This window comes from Apodemus sylvaticus, chromosome 1 (assembly GCF_947179515.1).
Source record: "Apodemus sylvaticus chromosome 1, mApoSyl1.1, whole genome shotgun sequence".
NCBI classification, from domain to species: Eukaryota; Metazoa; Chordata; class Mammalia; order Rodentia; family Muridae; genus Apodemus; species Apodemus sylvaticus.
In genome coordinates this window covers 56,498,713-56,513,380 of record NC_067472.1, presented here as the reverse complement: position 1 = coordinate 56,513,380, position 14,668 = coordinate 56,498,713, and the positions used below count along the sequence as shown (strand labels likewise).

Genomic DNA, 14,668 nt, shown 5'->3' with positions numbered 1-14,668 from the left:
CCCCAAGCTCCAGGCCAGGCCCTAAACAGGTGAGGCTGATGGCCCATAGGTTGTAGCACAGCCTAGAGGTCCTCAGTGTGGTCCTCTGATTTTGACTGAACTTAAGATAACTAACTATCCAGCTGGATACACTTTGTTTCACTGAATCATTTAGAGGACGTTTTGGCTCATTTGGGAGGTGGAAGGAAGCACAAGGATTAAGACATTAGGGCTAACCTTGGCTACATAATGAGTTTGAGGCCAACCTGGCCTATTCAGTATTTTGAAACAAACAAGCTAACAAATAAATAAGCAAACACATTCTGGAGTTGGAGGATGCAGCTCAATCGGTAGAACATGTGTTTAGCATGCACAAAGCTTTGAATTCAACCCCCCTAAAGCTGTGCTTAAAGCTGAGCGTCGTAGTGCATGCCTGTAATCCCAGCGCTAAGGAGGCAGGAGGCTAACCCTCCATTAGAGGCTAGAGACCACAGAGTTAGTTTCAGGCCAGTTTGGATATAGAACAAGACTGTGAAACACTCAAAAATGAAAACAAATAAAAATTCCATGCAGAGTGAAGACATTTCTCCCGATCCCAGAGGCAGAGCCAGGGCAAGAAGGGACAGTTCACCCGCTCATCTGTGTAGCTGGGGTGCAGAGAGGCTGAGTGACTTAGCTGGGTAGTTTGGGGCAGAATCTGATCCAAGGGTTTTCTTGGATCTGACCCAAAGCCCAGCTCATTGCCACAGAACTGTGGTCTGACTCGGTGCAGATGCCTGTTTTTTTCCTGGGTGGGTCGTGGGCTGTAGGCTGGCCAGATCCTTACTGGAACACTATGAGTGTGAGCTGTATTGAGAACCAAGTGCAGGAGTGGGCCGTTCTGTGCTTATGTGTGTCAGTGTGTCACTGAGCGCGAGTGTGTCTCAGCGAGCTCAGTAAGACAGTCTCTGGTGCGAGCATGTCCCCATCTGTCTCTGAGCTGCAGTGGAATGAACGCGGGAGAGGAGCCTGCCTCAGGGACTAGGGAAGCCAGGCTGGCGGTCGGTGACTGGCTGCTCATTGCCCTGCTGCAGACCTGCTTCCTGCCTCCCTGTGATCTTGGGTTGTCATGTCCTTGCTCTGGGCCTCCATTTCCTAGTATAATAGGATCTAGTGCAAAATGTAGAGGTCCCTCTCAGCCTTCCTGCCCTTGCTCAAGGGAGGACTCATTCAGGGGACAGTGTGGCCATTGCCTCGTCCAGGGCAAAGCTGCTCCCTGAGATTTAGGGTTTCTAGATTGGGTTATTTGTGCCAGGGCCTTGGTGGGCTTGGGAACCTGGAACCCCTTGGTCTTAAAGCACATTTGCTAACAGGCTTCCTTTCTCTTCTCTCCCTGCTCCCTTCTCTGACCTTGGCTGACTTTAGAGGAACACCCCATGGAAGGTGAGTGGAACCTCCTTGATCATTAGGGTAATGCATATTTCCCCGTGGGGTCCATTTAAAGGGGTGTTGTTGGCCATGCAACAGCTCCCCACCTGCCCATATTTGCGGGGTGCCCAGGGGGAAGGAGGTCTGGGGCCTCCTCCATTGGACTGCCTCTTCCCGGGCCTCTTTGCTCATTGACTGGGGAAGCTGCTGGGTAGAGGGCAGGTCCTCCTCCTTCCCCCACGCTGCTCCCAGCCTTCTGCCTTGCAGTGAAGGGAAGAGATGGTGAGTGGGGGAAGTGGCATAGCTGGTACTGTTGGAAGTGCCCAGAGGGAGTAGTTAGACACCGCTTTGCCCAGCTTAGGAAGTGTATGGTGGCTATGTAAAGAGAGTAGGGGGTGGCAGGGTTGGCTGCAGAGAACTCATGCTGCTACATGCCATTGGGGGTGTGGGCGAGAGTGCAGGCAGGGTCGGGTCTGCCCCACGGTTGGGGTGTGTGGGTGGGGCCGGCTCTTCTACTCTGCTAAAGGTGCCCGTGGCTTAAGGAAGAGATCAGCTTCTTCATTCAACCAGTCCCACAGCAAGGGTGGCAGTGGGCGTCTCTCAGATCTCCGTCTCCTCTCTCTCTCTCTCTCTCTCTCTCTCTCTCTCTCTCTGGTCATTGTCTCTGCCTCTCTTTCTCCAGGGTTCTGTCTGTGGACTTCTCTGTCCCTGTCCTTCCCCAGATGCTCTGGGTTCTGTTGTCCTTAGAAACTTTCTCTCTATCTTTGCTTTTCCTTCTGTTTCTTCTTTGGGGTGGACTAAGATTGAGGGTAGGATGGTCTACACTTGGAGGCTGGATCACGTTGATCTTCTAGGTCACGACAGTGAAGTTGGCGAAATGATTACGAGGGAAGGCCTTATCCTGGTTATCATCCTGCGCCACAGTCCCCTGTCCCGGGAAGGGAGTGGGTAGGATGCACTCGGAGGAGCACAGAGACACCAAGGGTGTGTGAGTCCTGGGAAGGGCAGGCAGTGAGGGCTGTAGGTCCGGGTCTGAGTGGAACCCATTTTCCTCGTGGTGTCCTCAGCTTACCTTGTCTGTGTTTCTTCTCTCTGGGTCTCCTCGGGTGCCCTGGTCTCAGCAGGCCAGACCCTGTGTCTGTATCTGTGTGTGTGTGTGTGTGTGCGTGTGTGCGTGTGTGTGTGCGTGTGCGTGTGCGTGTGCGTGTGTGTGTGTGTGTGTGTTGTGTGTGCACAGATTTATGTGGATGTGGCTTGGCTGTCTGTGTGGGCGTGCTGGGCACCAGCTTATTGTTTTGTCCATGGAATGGCGTGTGTCCATGTGTCTCTGGAGGAGCCATTAGAGCTTTGTGTGTCTGCATCTGTGTTTGCATCTCTGTGTGTCATTGTTTACCTAGGTCTGTGTGCATGTGAGAGAGAAGGAGAGAGTCTGCACATCCAGGTGGACACAGCCATCTGAGGGCTGGAGATAAGATTTAGTGACTTTAACTTGCTCTTGATGTCTCCTCTGGAACAAAGGGAGAGATGGATGGAGGGAGAGAGAAGAGGCAGGGGAGGAGAGAGGCTTGGGAGGAAGGAGGAGGGGGCACAGAGACGGAGAGGAGCAAGTGGTGGGATTAAAAAATGCTAGAGAGAGAGAGCGAGAGAGAGAGCGAGAGAGAGAGAAGAAAGGAGAGGAACATAGATAGCAGGGAGCCTGGCTGAGAGGGAAGGGCAGAGGCTGCGGAGGAGCTTGGAGCAGGGAGAGAGAGGAAAGGGGTGAGAAGATCAAGGGAAGGCCAGCTTTGGAGACAAGGGGGTGAGCTCTGTGTGGGGTGTCCTGGTAACCTGCTGGTGTGGGTGTGGGCCTGCACATCAGCAATAGTACAGGGTATATATGGGATGTGATGCACGCGAGTGTGTATGTGTGTGTGTGCGCGCATGCACACTTGTACATAGGTAGGAATGTGATCCTTCCGTGTGTCCCTGTACATGTCTGTCTGTGTCTCTTAATTTTGCTGTCTTTTTCTTTCCATGGCTGTCCCCCTGGGGTCTGGGGACAAGTCAGGGGTGAGACACACAGACTCAGCCGGACCTCCCTGAGGTCCCTCTTCAGATCTCTCAGGTGTCCTTTGCCTCTCCTTCTCTGTCCTTTCCTGCTGGGATGCTGGGCCTAAGGCCTGGCTTCCTCCAGGAGCCCAGGTGTCCTGCTGCGCAGTGCCCTGAGCACCATCTCTTTCTCCTTCATCTCTTCTGAGCAGGCAGAGGAGGCCCAGACTAGCCAAATAGAACACCCGAGGGAGGGCCGTTGGCATTGCCATCCGTCACTGCCAGCCTGTAAGGGGAGTGGAAGGAAGGGCAGGATGCCACAGGTAGTCATGGGGGAGAGAGAACCCAGGGCTACTGGGGCCAGGACAAAGAGCAAGCTAGAATTGGGATGAGAGAGGAGACAGGTTGTAGGGAGGGATCCCTCCGTCATCTGGTCATCTGAGGATGAGCCAGGAGCAGACAGGAAGGGAACGGGTCTCCCCTCACCAAGATGGCTGGTGCTGTCACGCCTGAGGGAGCTGAGCAGCTGGTTGCCTTGGTGACAGAGGGAGAGTGCCGCATGCTAATGAGGCTGGCAGAGAGCTGGGCAGCGGAAGGGTCTTGAGGGTAACTTTGTGGCTCCCCAGCAGTTGTCAGGCCTAAGGGGCTGTAGGTGGTGGGGGCAGAGGACAAGAAGCTGAATCCATGGGCCCTCAGACACTGGACTGAGGGCAACAGAAACCTGGATTTCTAGGAGCAGGGCCTCAGGGAAAGGCTGCTGCTGGCAGGCAGAGTGGGTGGAGGGTTCAGGGCCCCTGGGCCTGAGTTTTAGAAAGAGGCGCTGGAATTTTGTGGGCTCAGAGTGGGTGGCAGGGTAGGGGCTATCTGAAGCAAGGAGTAAAAAGACAGCCTAAGTGCTTTGAATCAACCCTGTGTCCTGAGAACTGTGTGGTCCTGATGCTGTCCCCACTTGCTGTGGCCTCCTCCCTCAAGCTAGCCTTCGACCTAGAGGTGAGATAAAGGGAGGAGACACTGATGGAGATGGAGAGGAAGCTGCCAGGAGCCGTGTGGCTCTTCCCCAGGGCCCAAGCCCTTCCCAGCCTCCTCAGCCTCCTCCCCACCTCCCGGGCACTGGCTACCCTGGTACTGCAGCTCTTCAGTCTCCACCCCAAGGTTTAGCATCTCATGCCACAGGAGCTGGGATGGTTTCCCTGACAGCAGACTGTCCCTCCCCCACCCTTTTGGCCAGACCCCACAGCAGGGAGGTTGGGCAGGGAGCAGGGGTTTGATAGGGCTGGTTGGTCATCTCAGGGAGTCCAGCAGAATCAGTTCTGTTGCTGGTCTGGTGATGTCAGCCTCTCTGGGGCCTGGGGGCCTGGTGTAGATCATTCTGGAAGGACTCAGGTTAAAGAGGGTTACCTTAGATTACGGTTGCCAGGGCTTGCTAACTGGGCTGAATTGTCCTCAGCAAGGGCCTGGCCAGGGAAAGGGGGACCATAGGGCCATTTAGGCATGAAGGGTTTGATCTTCCAGAGTGCTTGGCCTTCTGCCCAAGAGTCTTGGCTCTTCAAAGGCACACAGTTTCTAGATTCCCAGATTCTGAAAGAATCACACCATCTTTTGCTCCAGGGTTTCCATAGACTCAGTTTACTTCTTCCAGCTTCCTTGGTTCCCCAGAAACAAGTCGGTTTTCTCTCTCCATGTGTGGCTGGAATGGGCAGCTGGAAGAGTTAGGGCTGTAGAGGATGCTTTTCTAAGTCCCAGTGTGAGGTTTCCTTTAAGGCCCAGGTTTCTATACTACCCACTTTCCCCCAACGTCATGTGTGTGCGTGCATGTGTGCATGTGCATGGTGTGTGTGTGTGCACACGTGTGCATGGTGTGTGCATGTCCGTGGTGTGTGACGTGTGCATAGTGTGTGCATGTGGTGTTGTGTATGTGTGGTTCGTGTGCGTGTGCATGCATGTATGTGTGCGCGTGTGTGCGTGTGGTGGTGGTTGGCGTCCCTTTGCCCACTTAATCCCACTCTAACGGGACACTATCTTTCTCTCCAGGTGGCTTTGATTTTTTGTGTTGTGTTTTATTTTCTCCTCCATCCGAATTGTTTTTTTCTCGTTGACCGTTTTTTTTTTTTCTCCACCTCCTGGAAGAAAAAAAAAAAAAGAAAAGAAAAAAGAAAAAAGAAAAAGGGAAAAGCTCCCCTCTCCCCAGTGCCATGTTTACTTCCTTTTCCTTTTCCTTTTTTCTTTTTTTTTTTTCCGGCAAGAAGAAAAAAAAAAAGAAACCAAAAAATTCTCTCCCCCCCCCCCCCCTTGCAGCAACGCCCTGCCCTCCTCCTCCGGCTCACGCGTCTCTCCCTTCCCCTCCCTCTACCCTCTGTTTCCGCATCGGGCCCCTTCCCTCAGCTGCTGGGCTGGGGGCTCTCCCCCGATGTCTGTCACAAGTTAAAAGGGTTTTAAATTGTGGCAGCAGCAACTTTCCCTCCCTTCTCTCTGGCGGATTTCATGACTGGTGTTTCTTTGTTTCTTTCCTCTTCTCTTTCTTTCTTTTCTTCTTTTCTTTCTTTCTCTTCTTCCCCTTTCCAAGGTCCGGCTCACCTGACGTTAAACAGCGAAGGTATGGTTTGAAGTTTTGGTTTCGTTTGGATTGGACTGGATTGCCCCAGACTGTGCCTGGCTTTTCTGTTCTCTGCCCTCCCTCCTTCTCCTTCACCCCTCCTGCCTCCCTCTTTCCTTCCCTTCCCTTTTCCTTGGCCATTTCTTTATTTGTATGGGGTGCCTGGCGGGGGTGGGGCTGGCCCTCTCCTCCCCTTCTCCGCTCCCCTCCCCGGGTCCACTGTCCACCCTCGCGTCACCTTGGTTTCTGATGTCAGGTGTACACTCTCCTGCCGTTGTCTCCAGTATTCTTTCATTTTTTTCTCTCCATCTTCCTCGTGGTACATCTTGCTTTTTCTTTCTCATGCCGGTGTTTGATTTGCATCCACTCATTCTGCTCACTCTTTCTTTTCTATGAATGCGAGTAAGAAAGAAAGGGCCTGCCTGGGCTCAGAAAGGATTCGAGGCAGCGCCTTCCTCTTCCCTGCTGCTGTGGAAGACACCACGTTTAATCCCTGTCCCTAGAATGGGCTGAAAAGAAAAGATATGGGACTGGAGGTGTAGGATCCTCCCTTCCCACAATGCCTTGCCCTGTGCCTTTCCTCCATTATCTTTTGAGTCTCTTATCGCTATCTGACAGATGACAGTATACCAGAGACAAATGACAGGCTATTGTGATTGCAGAACCTCACCAGCAGGCATCACAGCCCCACCAGGTGGCATGGCTGGGACTTGTCCTTTAGCTTGCTCCTACCCTTGGCTAAGTTCCCTCCCAGCAGCCAAAACCCCAGTACTGGGGGCCGAGGCATAGCTAAGCAGTAGTCTTTGCATACATGAGGCTCTGGGATCTAACCTCAGGATTGCAAGGGTAGAGGAAACCTGGCATTAAGCAACCTGGAGGGGAACCCGGGAGTTCTGACTGACCCCCTCCCGCTGTGACCTCCCTACCATCCATGTATCCACCTCTATGAGCACCTTCAGTGCTGCTGTAGCCCGAGAGACAGGGTTGTGTATTTAACTGAGAGCTGGTGGGACCACGTCTAGGCTGCAAGAGAGTTTTGCCAAGATCTGAAATTTGGGATGGATTTAGGTCTGATCAATGCGGGCCTGGATTTTGTGCAGGCGTGGGAAATTATGGCCAGAAGAGAGCAGGAGGAAGTCCCATGCAGGAAGTTAGGAGGAGGGGCCTGGCGGACTTGCTCACACCCTTCTCTTCTCGAAGGCCTTTGTTGGCTGTGTTCAGACGTTCAGGATGTTTTCTTGAAGGGTCCCAGAGATGCCTCCCCTCATCTGAAAGGTTCTGTAGCTCAGATGTTTGTTTAGTTTTAGTTCTGGGGCTGGGGGCTGGGGACTGGAGTTGGAGGAAGAGCCCAGAAAGAAACTTCTCCCTTTATCTCTGAATTCACCTCATTCCGTGGATCTAGCAGTAGGGCTGGTTGCCTGGTTGCCAGGCTCCGGAGAGCATGTGTTCACTGGCCAGGGCGGGTGAAGCTCAAACCAGCCTGGAGCCCAGACATGGCAACCTGTGCCTTTGGGGGTGCTGGAGCTAGGCCCTGTGTGGTGAACCAGGGAATGAGGCTGAGAACTGATTTCTGAGGAAGATCTAATTGTATCCCCTTGGGCCTAGCTAGGACCTCCTTGGGTGGACACAGTCCTCCTGTGAGTGTGCTGAAAGGACAGGCCTGGGAAGCCTCATAGTTTATGTGGAGACCTTCAGAGCACCCACTGCAGGGACTGAAGCAGTTATAGGTGGCCTATGAGAGGACAGGCACAGAACAGGAGGGCTTCGGTACCTGGGTTGAGGTATAACACCAGCGTAAACCAGGCAAAAGCAGGTTGACAAGAATATTCTCGAACCCAGCAGAAGATGTGAGCAGAGATGCTCAGTGAGGGAGGAGCACGAGCCCCAGGGATGTGGCAGTGTCCTACAGGGTGACAGGGAGCTGGGGTACAGATGCTCAGGACCCTGCTCCCCAGAACCGCCCTGCTCCCCCAACTTGGTCTCCTCACCCTAGCCTGACTCATTCCTCACCTGCAGCTGGTGGCCTTTGGACTGTCACATGGCTCCTTCTCAAGAGACCTTGAAGGCCAGGGAATCCCCAGAGAAGCTATCCTCCCTTGCCCATGCCTGCAGGCAGCACTGTTGTCCTGGATAGGGCCTTCCATCACCTCAAGAGACTGGGATGGGACTGGCTGCAAAGCCCCTGTGCCTGACTCCCCAATTCTGCTTCTCCAGTAGGGTCCTTACTGTTCTCCGAGGGGGGGGCCGGGAGAGGAGGAGCCGGCGATGTGCACCAGCCGACAAAAGGTCAGTGATCCCATGGTCCCCAGACAGCCCAGCCCTTGCCCTGCCGTAGGCTAACTGCATTCTGAGAGGCTGAGGAGTCTTCACAGCTGTATGGCATCCCCCTGTGTCTTGCCTCCAGGCCTGCAGTAGGTCTGCACTTCACCGCCATTCCTAGGGGCACAGGTCCCTGCCCTATTGTGGAGGACCACAACCTCCATCTCTTTCCCAAAGCTTAGCTGTCCTGATGACCTACCAGAACACAGATGCCCTTTTCCATGGCAACGGTCAGGCCTATCTCTCGAAAGTGTTTCTGCGGTGGAGTGACAGGTGACAGGGCACCATCGTATTCCAAGAGCCTGCCAGGTGCCTTGCCTGGGGGAAACGGCCAGCATCTGCGATCTCTGTGTGTCACCTATACTGTCCCAGTGAGCCACAATGGCATATAGTGGCAGGCATCATTGCTTTCGTAGATGGGGAAACAGTCAAAGCCCCAGAGGCCAGCACAAGACCCCTTAGTGTCTTAGGACACTGGGATTCCAGCTCACTTTTTAGGCCAGAGGCTACTTCTCTCAGGACTCTGCTGAGAAAACTGCAGGACACCCTGACAACTCTCAAAGCTCTGTATTCAAGCCAAAGCCACATGGTGTCACCTCCATCCTCTAGCCAGTGTCCTACTGTCCGCCTGGGTTTGCACCATTCCGAGCCCTGCTCTAGTCCCTTGCTGTCTCTTAGAGCCAGGTTGTGAAAAAAGTGGTCAAGTCTGTCTTTGCTGGCTATCTCCCTGAACTTCTGGGCCAGCCTGGACACTCCTGGGAGCCCCTCTGTCTACATCTCTTTGGAATCAGGCATACACATCTTGCAACTGTTTGCCGCCCCTCCTGGGGCTCCCTGAGGACAGGATTTTCATTGTCTCTCTCCACGTTCTGCACAACTCTTGACATCTATGTAGGAATGAGCTCAGCACATTTAATTAATCAATTATTCATTTTGATAGGGTCTCCCTATGTAGTTTTGGCTGGCCTGAAACTCGCTATGTAGACCAGGTTGGCCTTGAGCTCATAGAAATACATCAGCCTCTGCCTTCGGAGGGTTGGGATTAAGGATGTGCACCACCACACACAGTTCACAATTATTTAAAGTGAGTGAATGGTCACCGTTCCCAGCGTCTTACTGACTGTGGTCCGTGTAAGAGCACAGAGCTGTAGGCTTTGTTCAGAAGAGTTAACTTATTTATTCACTGACAGAAGGGTGCACCTTCACAAACTTACATCCAGGGGCAGAGTCATTTATGGATTGTGGGCTGTCCTACTCATCATCTTTCTAGATTCCTGGCGCGACCTGGGAGGTCGGCTGACAGGTGGTTCCTTTAGCTCCCAGAGGAGAAAGCTTCTGTGGCCGAGGCCATAGAGCTGGTTGGCGGAGCCAGCACCAGCACCCAGGCCGGCTCTCTCAAATCGCATTTCCTCCCGAGGGAGCTGTACAAGATGTCCCTAGGCAGTTCCTAGGCAGTAAGTGCCAAGTGAGCAGAACACACAGCTGTAGCTCCCCAGAGCCAGGAGGGTCAGAGGGGCTGGAGATCTTCCCAGAGGAGGCCTTTGAGCTGGGTCTGCAAAGGGGGCAGCTGTGTGCCCTCCTTTCATGGCACTTACAAACTCTCTCAGTTCTGCCCACATTCAGCTTTGTGGGGAACACTTGTGAGGCCACAGACTCCCTGATGGAGAAGCAAACAAGTACTGGCAGTGACTCCCTTCCTACACTCTTAAGAGTTGTGGCTTCTCAGGTGCTGATGGGAGTTGTAGTTTCTGTCTGTGGCCTGGCCACTGTGGGTGATGGAGCAAAGCGCCCCCTGGCGCTTCAGGATTTGAGCATCTCAGATCCAGCTCTTGCTCCAAGGAGCTCTTAGGGCCACATCACATCACAGCACACATTCTGATCCCTGGAGTAACAGTCTCCACGAGGCTCCACCTTTGCATCTCTCTCTCTCTCTCTCTCTCTCTCTCTCTCTCTCTCTCTCTCTCCATCTTCAGTTTTCTTGCTACCGTTGCCCACCTGCCTACCATCACTCTTCTTAAATGCGTTCAGGCTTCCTTAGACCTTAGAAATATTTTTCCATTTCTAGGTCAGGAGGACCGAGGTCCAGTCAGCTCAGGCTTGCCGCATGCATAGCTGGCTGCGCCTCCTCGGGGTCCACCTGAGGAGCCCAGGAACCGCCTCATTTCTGTTCTTTGCTTTGGCAGCCACAGTCCAGCCTCAGCTCCGCCTCTCCTTTTTTTTTTTTCCCCTGGCTCCTTTTGTTTGGTCCCAATCACTTTTTCAGGTGGCTGCCTCATTTTCCTCTCCTTCTGTCTGTGTCCTCAGCGATGTTGTTTGCTTTGACCGCAGTGAAGGGGAGGGAGTGGGAGGGGAGGCCTGACTTCTGGGCGGGTCTAACAGTATGGGTGGTGAGACCAAGGTCAAATGCGGCCCCTTTTCTGGTGCTTGAGCCCCCTGGCTCTGTCAGTGTCTGAGCAGCAGGCCTGGTTGCTATGGAAACAATAAAGCCCCAGAAAGCCTTGGCTTCAGTTCCCCAGAGGTCCCTGTCCCTTTTCTATGCTGGCTGGCCCTCCTCCTTACCTGTCCCCTCTGGGTTCCCTCCTGGTCTTTATCGATAGGGTTCCATGTGATTGCTCTTTCCCTTACAGCCTGTCTCCATGTCTCTTCTGTCCCATTGAGGGTCCATCTTTGTCCCCGTCTACACTGAGCACCCCACATCACCATTAACTATGTCCTTGTCTCTGCTGGTCACCTCACCGTCCCTTTGGGTCCCCTACATAGAGGGAGGGATTCAGATGGTTCCGCTGTGGTCCGTGCCCTGCCCCCCTCAGCTTGCTGCCCTGTGGCCTCAGGACACAAGGCCCTGCCAGCTGCAGTGAGTGCTATGCCAGGCACTGGGGCAGCAGCTGGTGCCTTGGCATCCGGATGCAGTGGGGCAGTGTGGGCAGCTTGCCTGGAGGAAGAGAGCCAGGCTGTGTGCAGGAGAAGAGTCCTACAGAATCTGCAATGAGACCCCCCGTGCTTGCACATGGCTCTGCTCCTAGGGGAGGGAGGACAGGGGCCCATCTCTCAGTGCCTACCCTTCCCTGGGCTTTGAGAACATCTCCCAAGAAGCTCAGAGTTCAGTCTCTGCCTAAAGACCCTCACAACACAGTCCTGTTTGCCCCTTACCCATGAAGGGAGGTTGCAGGATCAGTATTTACTGACAGGGGACGGAAGTCACTGTCTGGGTGCAGGGCACCGGTCTCTTTGGTTTGGAGTCTGGTTCTCTGCCTGGGCTTGTGCTCTGGTGTGTGAAATTGAGGGGCTGGACCTCAACTCTCTATTTTTCAGTCACATTCTTCCTACTTGTCATTCACTTGCAGACCCCTCCCCACCCCTGCAATCCTTATGGCCCCCCGGGAGTTGTGGCTTCCCATCTAAAGAGTGCCGGGAAACAGGAACTTGGACTGGATGCTGTGTCCATGTGTACACATACACAAACACATACGCTCACACATGTGCATACACATGTCATGTACATTCATGAGGACCATGCAGGCACGAGAGCCAGGCAGGCCTTCCCCTGCCGCTCGCCTGGCAGTGTGGGGTGTCTTAGGTCGGAGGAGGAAGTCGAGAGAGGAGGGAGAGCTGGCATGGCGAGCCCCCAGGTAAATGTGGCAGAGTGGCTTGTCACCGGTGCATATCCATGTCCCTCGCAGTGCCTCCTCACATGTCTTAGCCCTGTCCCTCTCCACTCCACGGCTTCCAGTCTTCTCATCTGCGCAAGGCTAGACAACAGGTCCACTGTTCTCATCACTTACAGGAAGGCCTGAGAGTGCCCCTGTCACTGGGTCCCCAGGATGGCTGTTGCCAAAGAAGAGGGGAGAGAGAGGAGAGAGGAGAGGCGGGCTGCTCAGACACTTGGTGTTGCAGTCCCCAGAGGCCTCCCAGGGAGAAGCCCGCAGAGCCTCTTGTTCTCCCCCACATGCCGTTGTTCTGGGTGGCAGAGGTTGAGAGGATTGGTAGGGAGGAGCCGGTGAAGCCAGTGGCTTTGTCTGGCCCTGTGGCAGCTTAATTGTCAGCTGTCAGAGTGAGAGCCACTTAGCAGCCTCCTGCTTGGGAAATGGACCTGGGGGACGTTGACTTTTGGTAGCAAAGACAGCAGGGTCCAGGGTGACAGCAGGTAGGAGGGGAAGAGGGCCTAAGTTTAGAGTTGGGACCGCAGGACCCCAGTGTCCAGGACCCGTGCTCGGGTTGCTGGAGGAGAACGGGGAGGCTCTGCATACCCCACCCACTCAGCCTTCTCCCGTTTTCCCAAACCATGGCGTCCAGGCAAGGAGGAATTTGTGGCAACCTTCAAGGGCAATGAGTTCTTCTGCTACGACCTGTCCCACAACCCGATCCAGAGCAGCACTGATGAGATCACACTGGCCTTCCGCACCCTGCAGCGCAACGGGCTGATGCTGCACACGGGGAAGTCGGCTGACTACGTCAACCTGTCCCTCAAGTCCGGGGCTGTCTGGCTGGTCATCAACCTAGGCTCAGGTGCCTTCGAGGCCCTCGTGGAACCCGTCAATGGCAAGTTCAACGACAACGCCTGGCACGACGTCCGGGTTACCCGAAACCTGCGCCAGGTAGGGGGAGCAGGGAGAAGGCCAGGGCCAGCTTTGTGTGGGGCAGGACATACACGGAGGACAGAGGCATGTCTTGGGTTGGGGTGGGAGAGAGCAGGGCTGGGCAGTGAGGTGCGATTGGGGCAGTACGGACCTGAGGCGTGGCCTCCGCTATGTGACCGGCTTCTGAGACCTTGTCAGCCAGGGACTGAGCTAGGAGGAGGCTTCAGAGCTGTTCCTGGGCAGAAGCCTGAGGCCAGGAGTAGGGCTGGGCTGAGCATGGCGGGAGCAGCTAGGGTTCTGAAGCCTGGTGTCCAGGGGCCAGGCGATGGGCAGGAGGCTGCTGCAGAGTTGGGGGGAGGGAGCTGGAGCCTGACCGAGGACACAGTGTGTGCTGTGGGGTGTGGAGGGGTCCTGTCGCATGAGCAGCAGCACGCCATGGAAAACAGATAGACACTTCTCTGGGAGTGCTTGTTTTCTTCCTTTTTGACAAAGCCAGGCTTTCCTTGATGTCCATGTTTACCTTCTTCTGGCTAGGCCAGCCTGCATGGGGGGACGCAAGAGGGTTGTGGGGGCCAGCTCTTGCATATAGGATGCCATACTTCTCTACCTTGTCCCCTGAACTTTCAGACGATGCATGTGTCCTGTTAAGAGTGGCCTTCTTCACCAGGCCACTCAGGGTCCATCCATGGCAGTTACTGCAGAACTCTGGTAGATGGAGCCTGTGGATAGTTTCATCCTAGAAGTCCCCGTGTCTAGTCACACTGATCTTTCTCTCTTCGGTAGCAGGTGAGGCCCCTGTGCAGTCCCTGGGAACTCCTGTTCCCCTCTCTACAGTGACTCACTGTGGGCACAGTTCTCCATTCTCTGGGGTCCCCAGTCTTGCAGTCAGCAGGCGGCAACCTTCACCTTCCCACTGCTAAACGTGACCAAGAAAACCAAGTGGTTCTGCCTGGGATGCTCTGTCGCAGGGCTTGGTGGCCAGTCTCTTCCTGTCTTAACCTATTGTCGCTCCTCCCTCGTCTCCTTTCTCTCACTGGAAGCCCCTCAGTGGGGCTCAGAGAGTCTGGCTGGCCTTCTAGCCCTCTCACCTGCTCTTCTTTAACACCACTAGGGGTGATCTAATGGAGGCTCTCCTTGCTGAGACAACGGAGTGGCTAAGTGCACTGTTCTTTCCAGAAGCCTGCAGCAGCCTGTTGCGGATCTGTGCCGATGCGCTATTCTTAGTGCTCCCCCTTCCTGTGGAGCCACTCCTTCTCCATGCAGCCCCCCACGCCCATGTCCTATCACTCCATCCCCCAGTCCGAGCGCCTTTTGAGCCTTATGCCCATTGGAGCAGATGGGTGTGCTCAGTGCTTCTGAGACACATTGAGGTGTCACACACACTTGGGGGGTGATTCAGGCAAGCTCCTTTTGGTGCCTTTTGCTCCCTTCCTTACTGTTCCTAGGACCAGAGCTGTCAGCTGCTGCTGTCTTCTGAAGTCTCTGCAAGCCCACAGTCTTCATCCTCATGCTATTTGGCCAAAAAGATAGTGCGAGCCATACGGGGTACAGAGTGAAGGGCGAAGCTCCCTGCTCTTGAGACAGCATGGAATTGTTCCAAATAAACAGAGCAGGGGCTGGGGAGATGGCTCAGTGGAAAAAACATACTGGTCACGCGAGTGTGAGGGTCAGTCAGAGTTCAGCTCCCCAGAACCTTTGTAAAAGCAGGGCAGTCATGACCACCTGCAATCCCAGTGCTTGGGAAGTAGACACGGGGGATCCCTAG

General features: G+C 54.5%; 1 protein-coding gene across 1 annotated transcript in view; it reads left to right on the top strand.

Annotated features, from left to right (window-relative positions):
* Nrxn2 (neurexin 2) overlaps positions 1 to 14,668 on the top strand; it is a 103,159-nt gene that overhangs the window by 13,511 nt on the left and 74,980 nt on the right. Inside the window, exons 2-5 of the mRNA XM_052191372.1 lie at positions 1,384 to 1,401; positions 5,978 to 6,007; positions 8,222 to 8,293; positions 12,620 to 12,921. Of these exons, the coding sequence (XP_052047332.1) occupies positions 1,384 to 1,401; positions 5,978 to 6,007; positions 8,222 to 8,293; positions 12,620 to 12,921 (422 nt within the window). The remainder of the gene's footprint in view (positions 1 to 1,383; positions 1,402 to 5,977; positions 6,008 to 8,221; positions 8,294 to 12,619; positions 12,922 to 14,668) is intronic.